The 17,129-nt window shown below is 35.5% G+C and overlaps 1 protein-coding gene across 1 annotated transcript; it reads left to right on the top strand.

Annotated features, from left to right (window-relative positions):
• Positions 1-165: 165 nt before the first annotated feature.
• GABRA6 (gamma-aminobutyric acid (GABA) A receptor, alpha 6) lies at positions 166-16,124 on the top strand. Its single transcript, XM_008577235.1, has 9 exons — positions 166-266; positions 468-586; positions 1,181-1,248; positions 3,346-3,566; positions 3,651-3,733; positions 4,058-4,201; positions 4,625-4,777; positions 6,025-6,284; positions 15,521-16,124. Exons 1-9 carry the CDS (start codon positions 229-231, stop codon positions 15,794-15,796), a joined length of 1,362 nt encoding a protein of 453 aa, XP_008575457.1. The 5' UTR covers positions 166-228; the 3' UTR covers positions 15,797-16,124.
• The last annotated feature ends 1,005 nt before the right edge of the window (positions 16,125-17,129 follow it).

Genomic DNA, 17,129 nt, shown 5'->3' with positions numbered 1-17,129 from the left:
CCACCTTGTTTCATGTGAAAAGACAGACACAAGAAAGAGGGAAGCAGGGGGAACCCTGAAAGTTCTCTGGCAACTGATTTACCTATTGGATTACTGACTAGAAGCAAACAAGGAACAAGGATATGTGGAGTTTGGAAGATTTCTCTAGTTGATCGGCAAAGGAGAGCTGGTCAGAGGGGAGGAAGATATAGGGAGCGGGGTGAACTGGGCATTTCAGTGCACCCTAGGATGGCGTCGCCTCTGCCCTGGCTGTACATTATTCTTTGGTGAGTAAGACTTCTTTGTTTTCTTTTCTGATTTTTACTTTTAACTCAGAGGAAAGAGATATCACCCACCCACTGGGTGACTTCTCTGCCAAACCATGGAAGAAGCCAGGGGTGGTGTAGCATGTATTTGCAGTGGGGTGGACAAGGTGGATAAGATGAAATACCTTCCTTGAGGCCAGGAGAGAGGATCTGTTCTTACAGGCTAGAGAGTGCCCTAGGGAAACTTGAGGATGAAGGCAACTTCTACTCAGAGAACATCAGTCGGATCCTGGATAACTTGCTTGAAGGCTATGACAATCGGTTGCGGCCCGGATTTGGAGGTAAGAAGCTGCTTCATTGCTAGACCAAACTCCTGTAGTCATCTGCCCTGATTACCATGGAAGACCCCAAGGAGTTGGAAAGCAGGTAAGATATAAGAGTGGTAAGATGCAGGGGCTCTGGAGAGAGACCACATGTGTATTCCCACCGGTCTCTGCCCCTTCCTTGATTAGTGACCTTATGAAGTTACTTGAACTCTCTAAGCTCAGTGTTCTCAACTGTAGCATGGGTGTAGGAACATGCTTGCCTCATAGAGTTGTGTGGGTGTACAATGAGATTCTCCATGCAAAATACTTCTTTAGCATTTACTCCATTAAAGCTCAAATATATGTTAGTTATGATTATCATCTTTATTAGAACGCTAACTAGTTCTCTTCCATTCCTTCATATTCACCCAATTTGACTAGAATAAACTCAAACTGAGGCAATTGATGTGAGTTTTTAGAGTTGAAAGACCCGAGGACTCCCACTACCAGAGTACAGTAAGATAGGTTGCAGATTTTGTCTATGAGAAGGGTTTTCGTGGTAGAGTCATTAAGTTTAGTGCCCTTAATGTCACTGGCAATAATTGCCCCATCCCTCTTGGCTGATTTCAGGAGCTGTCACCGAAGTCAAAACAGACATTTACGTGACCAGTTTTGGGCCCGTGTCAGATGTGGACATGGTGAGTGAGCTGTGAGTGAGTTGGGTATTTTTGTTTAGGGGAGGACAGTGGAGTCGCAGAACTAGTGATAATGGGCATTGCCACCAAGCTTGGCTCTAGATTCATAATGCAATATGTGTGCATGCTGGGAGGTCACAGCCATTAGAGCAGATTACTGGCTTAATCTCCTCCACATTTCTCTAACAGCTCTGCTTGAATGTTTTAAACTGAGGGATTTTTTAAAGTTTATATCCTCTCTTCTATCCACTGATTCTTATTTTCAAATGGAAGATTTTCCCTGTCTTTGTGAAGTCCCAGTAAATTTGTTGGAGTAGGAAAACATGCACACACACACACACAATTCTTATTTTCAAATGGAAGATTTTCCCTGTCTTTGTGAAGTCCCAGTAAATTTGTTGGAGCAGGAAAACATGCACACACACACACACACACACACACAAGCACATGCACATGCACACATCTAAATCCTATTCCATGTAGGAATATACTGAAGAAATCTATGAAACCTAAAATGTAACTGTTTTTTTGTAGTAAAATCATTATCGGTATGTTTTATTAAAACAGTAAAGGCAATCATTCTGAATGCTAATGCAATCTTCCTTTTATATTGTGGATGGACCAGTAGGTGTTCTGGGTACTCTGTTCCTGGTACAGATGGCTGTAGGATTCGTAAGATGGTATTAATAGTGAGTGACAATAAAAACCTGAATGAGTCTACTAGAACAAAGTGTATCATGATTCCCCCCTCCACACTGTTATCAGGTAGCATTTCTCTTTAAAACTAAAACAGAAATACTAATGCTGAAATAAGCATAACTGTTTTACAAAAGGTTTGTCATTAGATTTTATTAGGGACACATCATTCTACATAAACAGTTATTGGAGACTGTTTTATCTTCTGATTTTTGAGTTGACAAGAAAAGAAAGATGGAAAGAAAGGAGAAATGGAAAGAGTAGAGAAAAAAGGAAAAAGGGAAGGGAAGAAAAGAAAGAAAGAAAACAAGAAAGAGGAGGAGAGAGGGACGAAGGGTTTTGTTGAAGAGAGAAACATCTCAGCAGTTAAAGAGAATAAGCATTATTAAGAAGCCTGAACATTTTTAGTATCATATTTTTTTATTTGAATACTAAGTCACTCTAAATATAAACAGCCACAATCATTTTCTACTCTATTATTGAAGTCTGGTTATACACAGAATTTTATTTCATGCATGCAGCTCTTTTTAAAGAATATTTGTACAATAGAGCCCTATTATAGCTTTGATCGTTATTGTATGGGTATATCATGTGTCAATTATATTTTAAAAATATAATCACTACTTACAGCAATAAGTCTTATGAGGAATCTAGAAGGTAGGCAAAGCAATTATTGACAATCCTTTGATATTATTACATGTTATTATTTGTCATTGATTTTTGCAATAGCCCTTATTATGATTCTTAAATATTTTAATGTTATTTTGTAAAAGCCACAAATTTAAAATTGTAATTTTGATTATGCATACTTAAATGATGCTCTGTTTAGGATAATAATGGTAACATTTGCTTTTATGTTTTCTGAGAGCAATATAAAATAATTATGATGTGCATCCATGGTGTGCTTATCAAATAATGTTTATCTATCCTTGGAACTTTACCGAATGGTACTGTGATGCTCTGAGAGGCCTTTAAAGGTGAACAAAGGACTAGAGGGAATGGTTAGACTACCTGATGGTAGGAAGGCCAGCACAAAGCCTAGAGTATAAATATTGTTAGGGTATAAATATTGTTGTTTATTTTCATCTAAATTAAAGAGGGAGATACCAATTGGTTGATAGGTAGAGAGGTGAATGACTGGATAGACAAAGAGGAAGAACACTGAAGAGAATTTGAAATGCATGTGGGAGGTTTGCACAACACCACACTATCTTTTATAATAATATTACAAACTTTCTGACTTTGAGAAAAATGACTCTCTAAAATCATAACTTTACTGAAACGTTATCATCGTAAAAAGTCGCATTATTTCTTAAGTTTTCGAACTGGGTCTATTAGCTAGTGAATGAACTATTCTTAACCAACCACATCCCCAGCCTGCGTGAATATTTTCTTTTCTCTCAGGAGTATACCATGGATGTTTTTTTCCGCCAGACTTGGACTGATGAGAGGTTAAAGTTTGGGGGGCCAGCCGAAATTCTGAGCTTGAATAACTTGATGGTCAGTAAAATCTGGACACCTGACACTTTTTTCAGGAATGGCAAAAAGTCAATTGCTCACAATATGACAACCCCTAATAAACTCTTCAGAATAATGCAAAATGGAACCATTCTATACACCATGAGGTGAGGTTTTTCCAATTTTGTTTCCTCTGCCCAAATGATTTGTCTATCATACTAACTCAGAACCATTTATTTCAATGCCCCTAGGCTTACCATTAATGCTGACTGTCCCATGAGACTGATTAACTTTCCTATGGATGGACATGCTTGTCCACTCAAGTTTGGGAGCTGTAAGTTTCAAAAAGCTTCTGAGAGTGAAATAATACGTACAAAATATGTAATTATTTGGTTTTGACTAGAGACTTGAAAGCAAGAGAGAAATATTACTGTGACCCTTTCTTTGTGATTCCAGGAATATACTTGTTTAATCATGTCTGTCAATCTCATATAAAGAGGTTTTATTCACCGAAATTAGAGAAAAAATTAAAGACAATTTATATTTGTATTACCTAGTTATATAGACAATACTTGCTTTGAAGGAAAACAAAAAACAAAAAAACAAAAAAACAGCTAGTCAGATTCGCTGCTATGTTTAACTTGTTTCAAAAATTCAGATGCTTACCCCAAAAGCGAAATCATATATACATGGAAAAAGGGGCCACTTTATTCAGTAGAAGTTCCAGAAGAATCATCAAGCCTTCTACAGTATGATCTGATTGGACAAACAGTATCAAGTGAGACAATTAAATCTAACACGGGTAAGACTTTGACCAGTGCATGGATGCAATCGTGCAAGGTGACTCTAGTGCACATTTTCAAAATACCTATTTCTTTTTCCTCTGCATTAGCCATTCTCGGCTCAAAAAAGCATGCTGTTTTGAAATGAATGTAGCTTTCCTTAAAATTGATATTGAAACCAGGTGCATATAAAGATTTTTGTAATTTTGGAGCAAGTACTTTTGTATATATATGACACAAAGAACCTCATGGAAAACAATCAACTTACGTGTCTCTTTGCTCTGTCATCTGATGATTAAGTAGCTTTTTCATACATTAAATTATGCCTTTGCCTGTTTTCCTGCAGTGGATGTTAATTTAAAAATTTTCAAGATTTATATGCAATTGGATTCTTTTTTCAGACTGTCAACAGCAATAATATCGATGTACATGTCTTCCAACAGGTGAATACGTCATAATGACAGTTTATTTTCACTTGCAAAGGAAGATGGGCTACTTCATGATACAGATATATACTCCTTGCATTATGACAGTCATTCTTTCCCAGGTGTCTTTCTGGATTAATAAGGAGTCCGTCCCAGCAAGAACTGTCTTTGGTATGCTTCACACTTGATGCGCCTGTCCATTCATCCTCCATCTCTCATTGCTTGCGTATTTTGGGTGAATATTCACACCAACGAACTATTTTATTCCACAAAGGAAATAGACTCTTATCTCCTTCCAACACATGTATTATGTAAAATGACCCTCATCTTACTGTAAATTACGTGGTGAATCAATAATAAATTTGGGCAAGACTTCTGGCTGGTTTCCTATGACTTTCATATGCCCTGTTTACCAGTATTTTACCTTGATTTGCTTTTTCACAACTAAGGAAAAGCACCAAAGGTAAAGACTGATGTGTAAATTAATAAAAAAGGCTAAGATATTGGACCCATTAATATATAAATTGTATCTCAATTTTATTAGATTAAGTCATATAAAATTGCCATTTTTGCAGGTCTAAAAGTAGTTAAATATTACAATTTCCTGTGGCTCAACCTAGATTTTTACTTCCATGTATGATGTATAGAATCACTACTAGTTTTGATGAAGCAAAATGAAATCATAAGAAAAAGAGCTGTAACTGGAAATATTATCCGTAACAAAATCCAATTTTTTTCTGGATTTTCATGATTATAAATTTAGTAGTCTATAAGGATGACCATAGTTGAATTGGAATCTCAGATGAGCCTTGATTTTTTTTTTTACTGTATTAAAATAGATCTCTTTTTACAAATTATAGCTCAATATCTACATAATGTTGACCATCAATTCTACACATCTCATAATGGTACAAATTCCACAAGTCATACTTGAAGAAGAAAAACTGCTGGCAAATGAGTGATAAAATTCTTTTTCTCATGAGTAACTATTTTATCTTAAAATCAAGCTAGAAATTAAATAAAAAATTGAATAACCAAATTCTTAACTATAATGAGAGATGCTATCAGCTACTCAAATTGATCAGAAAATTGAGTTGTTTTTTTTTTTAAGTTATAAGAATCTGGCATGTTTTCTCAAGCAGTAAACAACTAAAACTGTTTATGACTTAAATTTTATAAGTTAAACTAATTCAGTTCAACAAATAGTTTTTTGAGTAACTACAATATGTCACTGCAATAAGTATTTAAAGGATACAAAAATAACACCTATAATAATAATTATGAACTGTTACAATACAATAAAATAATAAAAATTATTTTGCATTGATATTTAGTCCTCTCTACCAACATGTTTTCATATGATCTTGTTATAAGATTTCCAACGCTAATACTGCATTTCCCATTCTTTTTCATTTTAGGGATCACCACTGTTTTAACCATGACCACTTTAAGCATCAGTGCTCGGCACTCCTTGCCAAAAGTGTCATATGCAACTGCCATGGATTGGTTCATAGCTGTTTGCTTTGCTTTCGTCTTCTCTGCTCTTATTGAGTTCGCAGCTGTCAACTACTTCACCAATCTTCAGACACAGAGAGCAGAAACAGAGGCACAGACTACAGCCCCACCCCCAGTGATAGTATCAAAAGTGACTGAACCCTTGGAAGATGAGATTGTTTTGGTAATTTTTACTTTTCTAATCTTACCTATCATATAGGAAAAGGCAGCCCAAACAGTGATTATTAACAACTAGAGAGTCCAAAAGTAATATCAGTTGAGCACAAGTTACATAATTCTAGTTCCAAGAGCAAGGCCAATTTCTCTTCCAACTTCACAGAGAAAAGCTAAGGAACAATCCTTCATTTACCTTTGCTTTAAACTTTTGGCATTTTTCTTTCATCATCCTCACCTGCACTGGCAGATTCCAAGCTCTCAGAGGAGACGAGAAAATTCTTATTAGCCTTTAGTTATTTCCTTTAAACAGTTTCACTTATACCAACTAGAGAGAATAAAGTAAAAAAAAAAACTTTAGTTATTTCCTTTAAACAGTTTCACTTATACCAACTAGAGAGAATAAAGTAAAAAAAATAAAATAAAATTATTTTTTTCTAATGAGGCTTCATTCCATAGGAAAGAAACAGGGATTCCTACGGAATGAACAATTTTTTGTTAGAATTCTGGTTGCTGCTTTATTTCATGAAGGCAGGATGTGAATAGTGACTAACAGATTCGAAGAATGCTGAGTCATAACCCAAGTATTTTGTTCATGTTAAAACATTTCTCCTATTCACATTTGTATATTAAACACATGTATATCAATGAGTTTATATGTAAGGATTTATAATCAGTGAGATATACCCATAAATTTATGTTAAACTTGCTGCAGTTAAACTCTGGTCCCCAAAGGTTTTTGAATAAGAAACATATGGTAGCATTAATAATTCAAGGGCCAAAAATGTGCCCCTAAATTTCAGTTTTGTATATGAATAAATTCTCACAACAATTAAGCTGAACACATTTTTAAATGGATTATAAAACTGATTAAGAAGCGTAAATTTTTATTTTAATAAAAACCCCAAAGAGCAACTCTTAGTAAGAGAAAAAATTTTGCTCTGTAGAGTAATGCAGACACTTGAAACTGGAAATTTCTTTATAATTGATCAATTCTAGTAAGCATTTCCAAATCTCAAAATCATATGCACCCCAGTAATCCTCAGTTTAATTTCATGATGCAAATTTTAAAGCTGTGTGTGTTTTACTTCTCCACATCTGAGGCATTTATTGGCTAAAGAGGTAATAATGTTCTTGTTGAATTTTTTCTCTTTAATAAAGTAAGAAACTTATTTAAGAATTTACATTTTCTCCGAGAAACAATAGAAGGCCATTCACATAATGAGTGGACATTTATAATTTAAAGATTTTTTAAATTAGCCTTCATTAAAAAATAAGAAAAAGTTTGCAATTGAGTGATCAATTCTCATTACCTTCTTTTACAAATGGGAAAACAGTCTCCGAAAGGGAAAATATTAGTTACTAGTTAGTAGAAAAACTAGGAATTCATTCCAGAACTCCTGAAATCCACAATATTACCCAGCCTGAGGCTTTCCCCTCTCTAATTCCTCAAAGACTGAAATATACAAGAGTGCATACCACCGGATAAAACACTTTCAGAATGTAGGTGAAGTCATTCCCCAAATTCTTCCTCTGACAATGACATTTTCTTTGTATATATGTGGTTTGAAAGGTCACCAAAATATAAATTTTGCAATGAAAATATGTTAGTTTCTATACTTAGTCCAAAACACTTAAAACCTGTTTTTCAGGAAAGATACATTGCAAATATTTTTGAAAATTATTTTATGTCTGTAAAAGTAATTGATTCTGTTATATGCTATCTACGTGCATATGTGTATAAAACCTACATATTTCCAAAGGTCATATATTATCTTAACATATATCTATAAATGAGTAAGAATTGTCTATCAGAATTCAGTTTAACAGTTTTTATTTGAGAAATATAGTAAAAATGAAAAAAAATAATCAGAAATGGTAAAAAATAACTGGGATGATTTTGAATATGCTCATTGGTTAGTTATTGAAATAAAACGAAATGCCAAATTCTCCAACTCTTTTCAGATATTTAGTACTGAGAGGAATATGATTTCAACTCCTTGGCGAAAACATATAGTAATCATCCCTCCAAGCTATTATTTTAAAAGCATAATTTATTAATAAAATGGAATTTAAGATCTCAGGTCTTCATATAAACTATCTCCTACAATCTTAAAATAGTAACATATAATGAGCAGGTCCTTTGGGAAGCTGGATAAAAAATTGCATTTAAATAATCTAAAAATACTTTTTTCTTGCAATTTGCCTTTTTTCTTATAAAAATTATATTTCTAAATCTGGCTCTACTGAAAGTATTTTAAAGCAATGAATAGGAGAATTTTGTTTCTAAAAGTCTAAAGGGTAAAAATAAAAATAAAAACAAAAATAAGCAGACCAAACAATGTAAACCTTGAAGCTACCAAAAATAAATATAGGTAATTACATGAAACACTTACATTTTATTTGTTTATGTCAAAACTTGACAAGTTGTCTTATATAACACAGAGGAACAAACATAAATTACACATTTGCAATTTATACTACACAATATATATTATGATCACATGACATTTTCTTTCAAATACCGTGACGTTTAAAAATGCCTATTCAGTTGTAATCAAAACAACATTATTTGAAAAAGTTGGACATTGAAATAGCAAACTAATGTGGTGAGGTTGAAATGAAATTAAGTGTTTGGATATTTCATGTGATTTTGAGTAGTATATTTTCATATGCTTATTGCTTTTCACAGGAACTACTTAGAATGGATGTGGGCAAATGTTTATTACTTCTATCACTTTGATTTTGAACTTCAAATTTAATATAATAATGACAAAGAAATTCAGACATTTAAAATCTAGGACTCAAACCCGAAAAGACACTTTAAAGCTAAATCCTCAGAAGTGCTCTTTAGACTAATTATCTTTCTGTTTTTAAGGTATTTAGAATTGGAGACTTCTTTTTTTTTTTCTTTTTTTAGGTTTTGAGAAGAAATTATCAACAGCTTCTTTCCTGTTTATATGGTGTCTTTCCTTATTGTTTTTATCTGATATGCTACTGACATCAGAGAGTTATTTGTCTTCATGGTTTCAGAACCTGTTATGTTCTCTTTAGACTAATTATCTTTCTGTTTTTAAGGTATTTAGAATTGGAGACTTCTTTTTTTTTCTTTTTTTAGGTTTTGAGAAGAAATTATCAACAGCTTCTTTCCTGTTTATATGTTGTCTTTCCTTATTGTTTTTATCTGATATGCTACTGACATCAGAGAGTTATTTGTCTTCATGGTTTCAGAACCTGTTATGTTTCTGGAGTATACCTATACTTCATATAAGACCAAATTTGGTCCTTGACCTCTTTTTGCGTGGTTTGCTAGTTTCCTTGTTATTTTAAAGGTTTAAGCCCTCACCCCTATGTTCCTAAGAATGAATGTCCCCTGGCCCATTTTATACTTCCTTTGAGTATTGTCATCACTTCCAATGTGGCTTCTTTTCTTCACAAGGGATGTGATGCTTTTTGTAAATTATCTACGTAAAAAGTTGACCAAAATTTTATTAGTCAGCACGATAACTATTTATTCTGATTACATTGTTTATTTCCTTTTTTATCTGGCGCCCATTTATTGAATACTTATATATTCACTGAATTGTTCATACCCTAAATATTTGTTCAGTGCATTTATATAGAATGCTAAGAGTATATTAAAACATGATATCTATCCCTCACCCCTATGTTCCTAAGAATGAATGTCCCCTGGCCCATTTTATACTTCCTTTGAGTATAGTCATCACTTCCAATGTGGCTTCTTTTCTTCACAAGGGATGTGATGCTTTTTGTAAATTATCTACATAAAAAGTTGACCAAAATTTTATTAGTCAGCACGATAACTATTTATTCTGATTACATTGTTTATTTCCTTTTTATCTGGCGCCCATTTATTGAATACCTATATATTCACTGAATTGTTCATACCCTAAATATTTGTTCAGTGCATTTATGTAGAATGCTAAGAGTATATTAAAACCTGATATCTATTCAGAGGGCCTCTTCCCTCACAGAACTTCTTGTTTAAAAGGAAGAGAGCCAAATCAGGAGCCTTAATAAAACTTTGTGATAAAGGTGGTGGTTAGAGAGGTATAGTAGACTCAAGTAGCCATGCAAAAAAGTGTAACTTAGTCTGGAGGGGTCTTTACTTCTAGAAGAATGATGTTTAAGCTGAGTGCAGAGTGATGAGACTGGCCCTGTGCTAGCAGCACGAAGCCAGTTGCTAGAGACTTGGACATAGACAGGGTCAAGACATATGATCTTCCTGTCCTCTTCAATGAGCTGGACCATTATCATGCTGCCTTCAACTATGCAGAGAGAGAAATGAAGGATAGAATACTAAAAGGTTTGCTTCTCCTGTTCCAAATACTGTCAAGATTTCCTTGGGCACTGTCATTACTGTCTAGAATTAGGGATTGAATTAAGACCATCAGAGACCCTAAGCAGCAGAAAGATCACAACGCCCCTTCCCTATGGTGCCGTTAGATGGTTTGTGATGGGAAAGGAGTATAAGTGCTTAGCTCTTTCTCCCCACCTTCCATCAAATACCCACCCAGTACTTCATTTTGTACCCTCCAGACATCCTCACATGGATTCCAGACATGTCCCCTAGCATCACTGACCAGCCAGATTGCTGCCAACAAGCTGCCTCTCTGTAGAAATTCTTGTGTTGTCTCTGCTCCCAACTGTAACATAAATGCAAGAAAATCCAACAGAGTTCTATTTTTCTCCATAATGATTAACAGGATGGTTTTGAAAAATATCAAATAGTAAAATGTTTTCAAAAATATTTTTTCTTATTTTTGGGGCCCCTATTTACTCTTTCTAAAAACAGGTGCTTTGTTTATCCCTTCAGTAGTGAAGAGCATCTAACTCAGTTTGGAGGGGTCTTTACTTCTAGAGGAGTGATGTCTAAGCTGAGTACAGAATGGTGAGAAGTAACCCATTGTCTCTTTATTTTTAAACAATAGAATCTTCAATGATGTATCAAAATTCCTCTAAATACTTTTCAAATGCATTATCCCTACATCAAATAATTGATTGTCATAAGTCCAATTTTACTCAAAATACCTTTGCAATAAGGCGTTACTTAAAACAAAGCAGTGCTCTAAAAATACCTAAAGCAGGATGTCACTCCGCAGCAGGGGAGCCCTGGAAATATTCAAAACCACAGGTGCTCCACTCAAAACAGTGACAGCCCCAAGCTGAGCCCTCATCTGGACTCTGACAAAAGCCTATTTTACCATCAGCTGAAGCTGCTAGGCTTACAATAGAGCAGGCGGGGACTGATGCAAACCTGTAGCTTGAATGGCTCACAAAATTGGCTTTCTTTTTATTTCAGAAATTCAATGCATTTCTTCTAAATTGGTGTCCAGTCCCCTCATGCTGCCAATTCCCAATTATTGAGCAGCTGATTATCCAGCAAGTGGGGTAGCTGGGCCTCGTTCAATTCCTTTAGTATATTGTATTTGCTGCCTGCTAGAGATCCCCCCAATCACTGCTGGGCAGTGGGACAGTTGTGATTCTGAACCAGTGATTCTCAATGGGGAGCTATTATTTCCCAAGAGGACCCTTGACGATGTCTGGAGATATGTTTGGTTGTCACAACTCGGGGTGAGAGGTGCTACTGACAACCTGCAGGTAGAGGCCAGGGATGCTGCTCAACTTCCTGTGACATCCCATGTGGGGGACAGTCCCTCACAACAAAGAATTATCTAACCCAAAATGTCAGTAGTTCTGAGGCTGAGAAACCATTCCCTAAGCCCTAAAGCTGATGGGAAGACAGCATAATGACTTGTTAAGAGTGTTCTCTTTGGCATCTGAGAGGGACTGAATCTAGGCCTTGCCACTTATTACCTGTGGGAACTTTCTGCTGAAGCCTCCATTTGCTCTTAAATGAAAACAATATAACATTATAGATTTTTTTAAAGGAATAAATGAAATGATTCTTGCACATTGCCTTGAAGTGCTTGTCAACAGTAAGCATTTAGAAATGGTACCTATAATATTTTAATGTGATATAAGATAACATATTAAAATACATTGTAACAAATTATAAAACTTTTGGTTCCCCTTTCTTGGACTGTCTTCTCCAAGAAATCTTGGAAGTGTTTAGATTTTGTTTCACTTAGTGATTCAGCATATGTTTATTAATATGTTCTGTGCACTGGCTAGGCACCATGGAGCACTCATAAGTGAGAATAAGGAGCCCTCTACCATTAAGGGGATTTCATGCTAAGAGAGGAGACAAGCCACAATAGACATAATGATACTTACAAGGGAGAATATGATAATAGCTACAAGATTTTTAATAGCTAAGTAGGCAGCGAAGTGCATGAAGGCTGGGATAAGCTGTGATGTTCGGTGGTGCATGAGTTTGATATCAAAAGAAATGAAAGAAAGATAAAGATGGGGTGGCAGGTGAATGTTATTCCAGGCAAAGAGGAAATAAAGATAGGTAAGTGGTGAGACTGAGCAGCAGACGTGTATTACAAACAATTGAAAAAATAGTTATAGCTAAGGTTTGCTGAGCAAATATGTATATGTATATATGTGTGTATATTTGGGTATGTATCTATATATCATACATTTTTCTTAAATTATTTTTAAAAAGCAGAAAAAAACTTTTGAGATAAGTAATAATTGTTCCTAACTATAAAGATAGTAACTTGAAAAGTAGGGAGAGTCAGAAACTGTGACATTTATGATGTGTCTAAGTCGTATTGCAAGTGAGCAGTAGATATGGAATTATAATCTAGGGATTTCTGACTCTCCTGTGCTCTTATCTCCTAAGTAACCCTCCACAGAGATTGTTTGGGGAAGTAGATGAAACAAAAGGATAATCCTATTGTAGGAGACTTTAATTACAGTCTAATTGCATTGTATTTAAATATTTCATGGTGTTTCATTTTGAATTATATCCCTTAACTCTGGACCAGGGTTATTTGGCAATTCTCATTAAGTCTTTTGTGACAATGCCAAGAGATTCACAAATAAATCCCCCCCCCAACCTCTGAAGAAAAGGGAGGAAAAAAACAATGTCTTACATTTGTATGGTATTTTGTATTTTACAGTCACTTTTCCATCCCAACAAACTAGGCATGTCTGCCCTCCTTTCACATAATATAGAAAGAAAAACAGGTTTCAGACAGGCAATGCATGCTATTAAAAGTCAAGATGAACCTAGAAAGAAAATCTGCTCTGCAGGCTTGCCCTCCTTCTGCTCCTTCATGATCCTTAGAAATTTTACTAGGGCAAAATATTTTAGTGTTTCGTAAATGTCGGAAGAGGATGGCTCTTTTTGGAGGATGAAACAGTGACACATTTTGCTCTTTCAGGTAGAGAACATTTTAATAACATATTAATGGATAAAAATTCAAATGAGAGTCTGAGAAACATGATAGAAAAGTCTTGGAAGATGGTGCTATCCTAATTCTCTGAGAGGCAGAGTGCCTTTAAACCTACTCTGATTTACTCTGGTCCTAACCACACACAGTCTGGTGACCCTGGCACAGTAGTCCTCAGCTGTCACATATTTTTAATAGAAAGTGTCACATTTCCTCCCCAAGATTAGCAAACTAGACCCTCTACTATTTTAAACTCTCTTCTACTTCCAAGAACTATTATTTATTTAATTCTGCTCAGAATGCCTAGCACAGTACTGAGCCAGTAGATAAACAAGAAAGATACTTCTTGCTTAAAACTCACCATGGTTATGTCAAATTAGGCTTGACTACACATTTATTTTTGCTTTGGTTGAAGAAATGGATTTTCCTATGGCCCCTACAAGCACACTGTGCTTGAATTCTCTGTGACGACTATTATTATTCAATCAATAACTTCCAAGGCAAATCAAACAGCAAAATTCAGTAGGGGAATATAGAAAGAAAAGGCTCTTGGGATGTTGTTCCTGCAGTCCGAATGCCATCACATCAGTGGGTCATTTTGATCCTGTGGCTCAACCAGCACAAGGAAGCAGCCGTCTCATCCTATTGCTGCAGGGTTGTTGGCTAAAGCCACGGGAGTCTGCCCATATGAGTTTTATACCCTGCTAGGCAGCAAAGTGGTGATTTTGCTGCCAGGCAGGGAGGAAATGAGGCCATTTTACAAGATCAGGGGTAATGTGCAGTGAGGGTTTGAAGGTGGAGACCCAGCCAGGACAACCTGGCCACAGGAAGAGTGATTGTTACAAGATGTAGATTAAAAAAGATAAGAATCAGAGGAAGGCCCTATAGACTCCAGAAGCACAAAAGGAATTAAATCAGACAGAATCTGAGTCTGTGACCTAGTCCCAATACTTTAGAGTAAAGATGAGAAAATGTTGGAATGAAACAAGCATTGAAATTGACCAGTGAGTTCATTGCTAGCTGTGAAACCTTGGAAAAAGCATTTTCTCTACCTGGATCCTAGACTTTTCACCTGTCAATTAATGTGCTAAGCAACTCTTTCAAGACTAAAATTGATTGACGTATGATTTCAGTGGAATGGAAAGTCTAATGATAGAAAAAGACCATATAGCAACTCTGAGGTTAGTAAATAAATCATTTTTGATAACTTAAGATGACAGGAGACCAGTGAGGATGTTCTGAATGGGAAGTAGGAAGTTCTCAATATAGAACTTCTGGGGTAAGAAGCAGGTGTATTTCAAGGCATGAACAGTCATGTCACACAATTTAAAGATATTTATATTTTGTTGCTGGCTTTTGGCATACGTGGGCTAATTATTAGTATTATTTTTAATGTCAGCAGGTTCAAAGTTATGATTGTGTGAAGATGAAAATGTAGGCTGGGAACGTGTCTAGAAGAATGATATCAATGGACCGAACTGTGATTTTTGTATTAATTAATTGTCCACATATTCCAAATTGGAATCTACCTTCCTCATACACTTCTCCCCAACACTCCCCACACCCTTTGCCCTACAGGTTTGTGTATAATCAGGGAGCAGATATGCCTCTGCAACCTGGCTCATCTTTCCTAACGGTACAATGCTCAACACGGTTTCTGGGACATGGAACATGTCTGGCATCAATTGCTGATATATTGAATTTTAGGATGTTGGATAGAAGCACATTATTTTTAAAAAATGTGTTTTAACCCTTCCATGGAAAAGCAGCACCATCAAATACTATCAAGAATTTGTTGATGTTTTACCTTACATAATAATAGTCAATAAATACATGTCAATGGAAAAAAAATGAATGGCTAAATAAATGGTCTCTATTCTTTTCCCAGCTGAATATTTATGTCTTTTTCTCCCCACAGCATCCTGATTCCAAGTACAATCTGAAGAAAAGAATCACCTCTCTGACTTTGCCAATAGTTTCATCCCCTGAAGCCAGCAAAGTCCTCACTAGAGCACCCATCTTAGAATCAACACCTGTCACCCCCCCACCAGTCTCGCCAGCCTTTGGAGGCACCAGCAAAATAGACCAATATTCTCGAATTCTCTTCCCAGTTGCATTTGCAGGATTCAACCTTGTATACTGGATAGTTTATCTTTCCAAAGACACAATGGAAGTGAGCAGTGGTATTGAATAACTTGCAGCCAGGACAGTATTTTATAAGTTCTCATGTTCTGTATTCAAAAAAAAAAAAAGAAAAGAAAAGAAAATAGCATTGAGATGCTTTTAAGAACATGAAGTCAAAATTGAAAATCTGTCATACAGCTTTGAGTAAGCATGTATTGCCCCAAAGCAATAATGTTACTTCTCAAAATTGAAAGTGAAAGTTGCTGAAAAATATAACTTTTCTGTAAATTAGAGAAAAATTTTATAAAAGGGTAAGATGGATTCAAGATGAATGTGCCAACCTTTGTCCTTCATTGTTCAATATTTTTGTCACTGTGAATAACATTTATCACTTGGCAGATAAAATAAGAAATGCTGACACTTCTAAATGTTGCCTTAAATATGTTTATTTTGGCATGATTTCCAAGAGAGCAAAATATAGATGTAGTCTAAATATTTATCAGTAGGTTAATATCAGCATGTTTGAGGTCTTTATACTAGTAAATGGCTTTCAGTGGCATTGTAAAGCCTATATTGAGCTTAGACATTTGTTTTTAACCTCACTGTGCTCTTTTACCTCAATAAAGTGTGGTGTTTGTATACATAAATATTATACATAGATCATAAATTATGTATGCATATGTACATAGCTTTAGTTGGACTGCAACACAATGTGGTTTTATCCTATTAAATTCTCTGTTTAAAGTAATATGCTTATAGTAATTCCATGAAGTTGTAGAAAAAGATTAGTGACAGAAGGAAACCTTGTTTATTATGACTGTGGTTATCTCTCGTTTTCTCCACTTTTCTAAGTATGACGCTGAATAAAACAACAATAAACATGGTTCTCTCGATCTGTCTTATAAAGCTAGGGAGAAGAGTTTCCTCGGGCATGGAGAGATGAACTGGTTACCTCTGCCTCAATGTTAGCACCCCTGGTAATTCTGAGAGGTAGGAAATAAGACACTACCAGGCTCAGTCCCCCAGCTCTGAAAAAATACTTTAGTTTATATTCATATAGTCAATCCTTTTTCTCCCTGCTGCCCAGTCAACAATGAAAAATGTCTGAGGCTACTTTTCTCCCTTTCCACTATTCCAGTTCGTCTTGATACTTGCTCTAACCATGTTTCTCCCACACAGAATTGTTATAAGGAAATGGGAACTCAGACCAGAAGAAAGCATGCAGCGTGCAGCGTGGTTTGTTCAAATGGATAACCCCCTCATTAGATGTCTCTGGGTCTTAAACATCAGAGATCACCCTGAGCCCTGAACCCAGAAAGAAATATTTTGGTGTTACTCATGTCTTTATCCAGGAAAATACAAAAATGCTACAGCTAAATAACTTTGAGTTTAATTCAAATAGA

Source organism: Galeopterus variegatus, unplaced genomic scaffold, assembly GCF_000696425.1.
Source record: "Galeopterus variegatus unplaced genomic scaffold, G_variegatus-3.0.2 Scaffold1465, whole genome shotgun sequence".
NCBI classification, from domain to species: Eukaryota; Metazoa; Chordata; class Mammalia; order Dermoptera; family Cynocephalidae; genus Galeopterus; species Galeopterus variegatus.
This window is presented reverse-complemented; position numbering and strand designations above follow the sequence as displayed.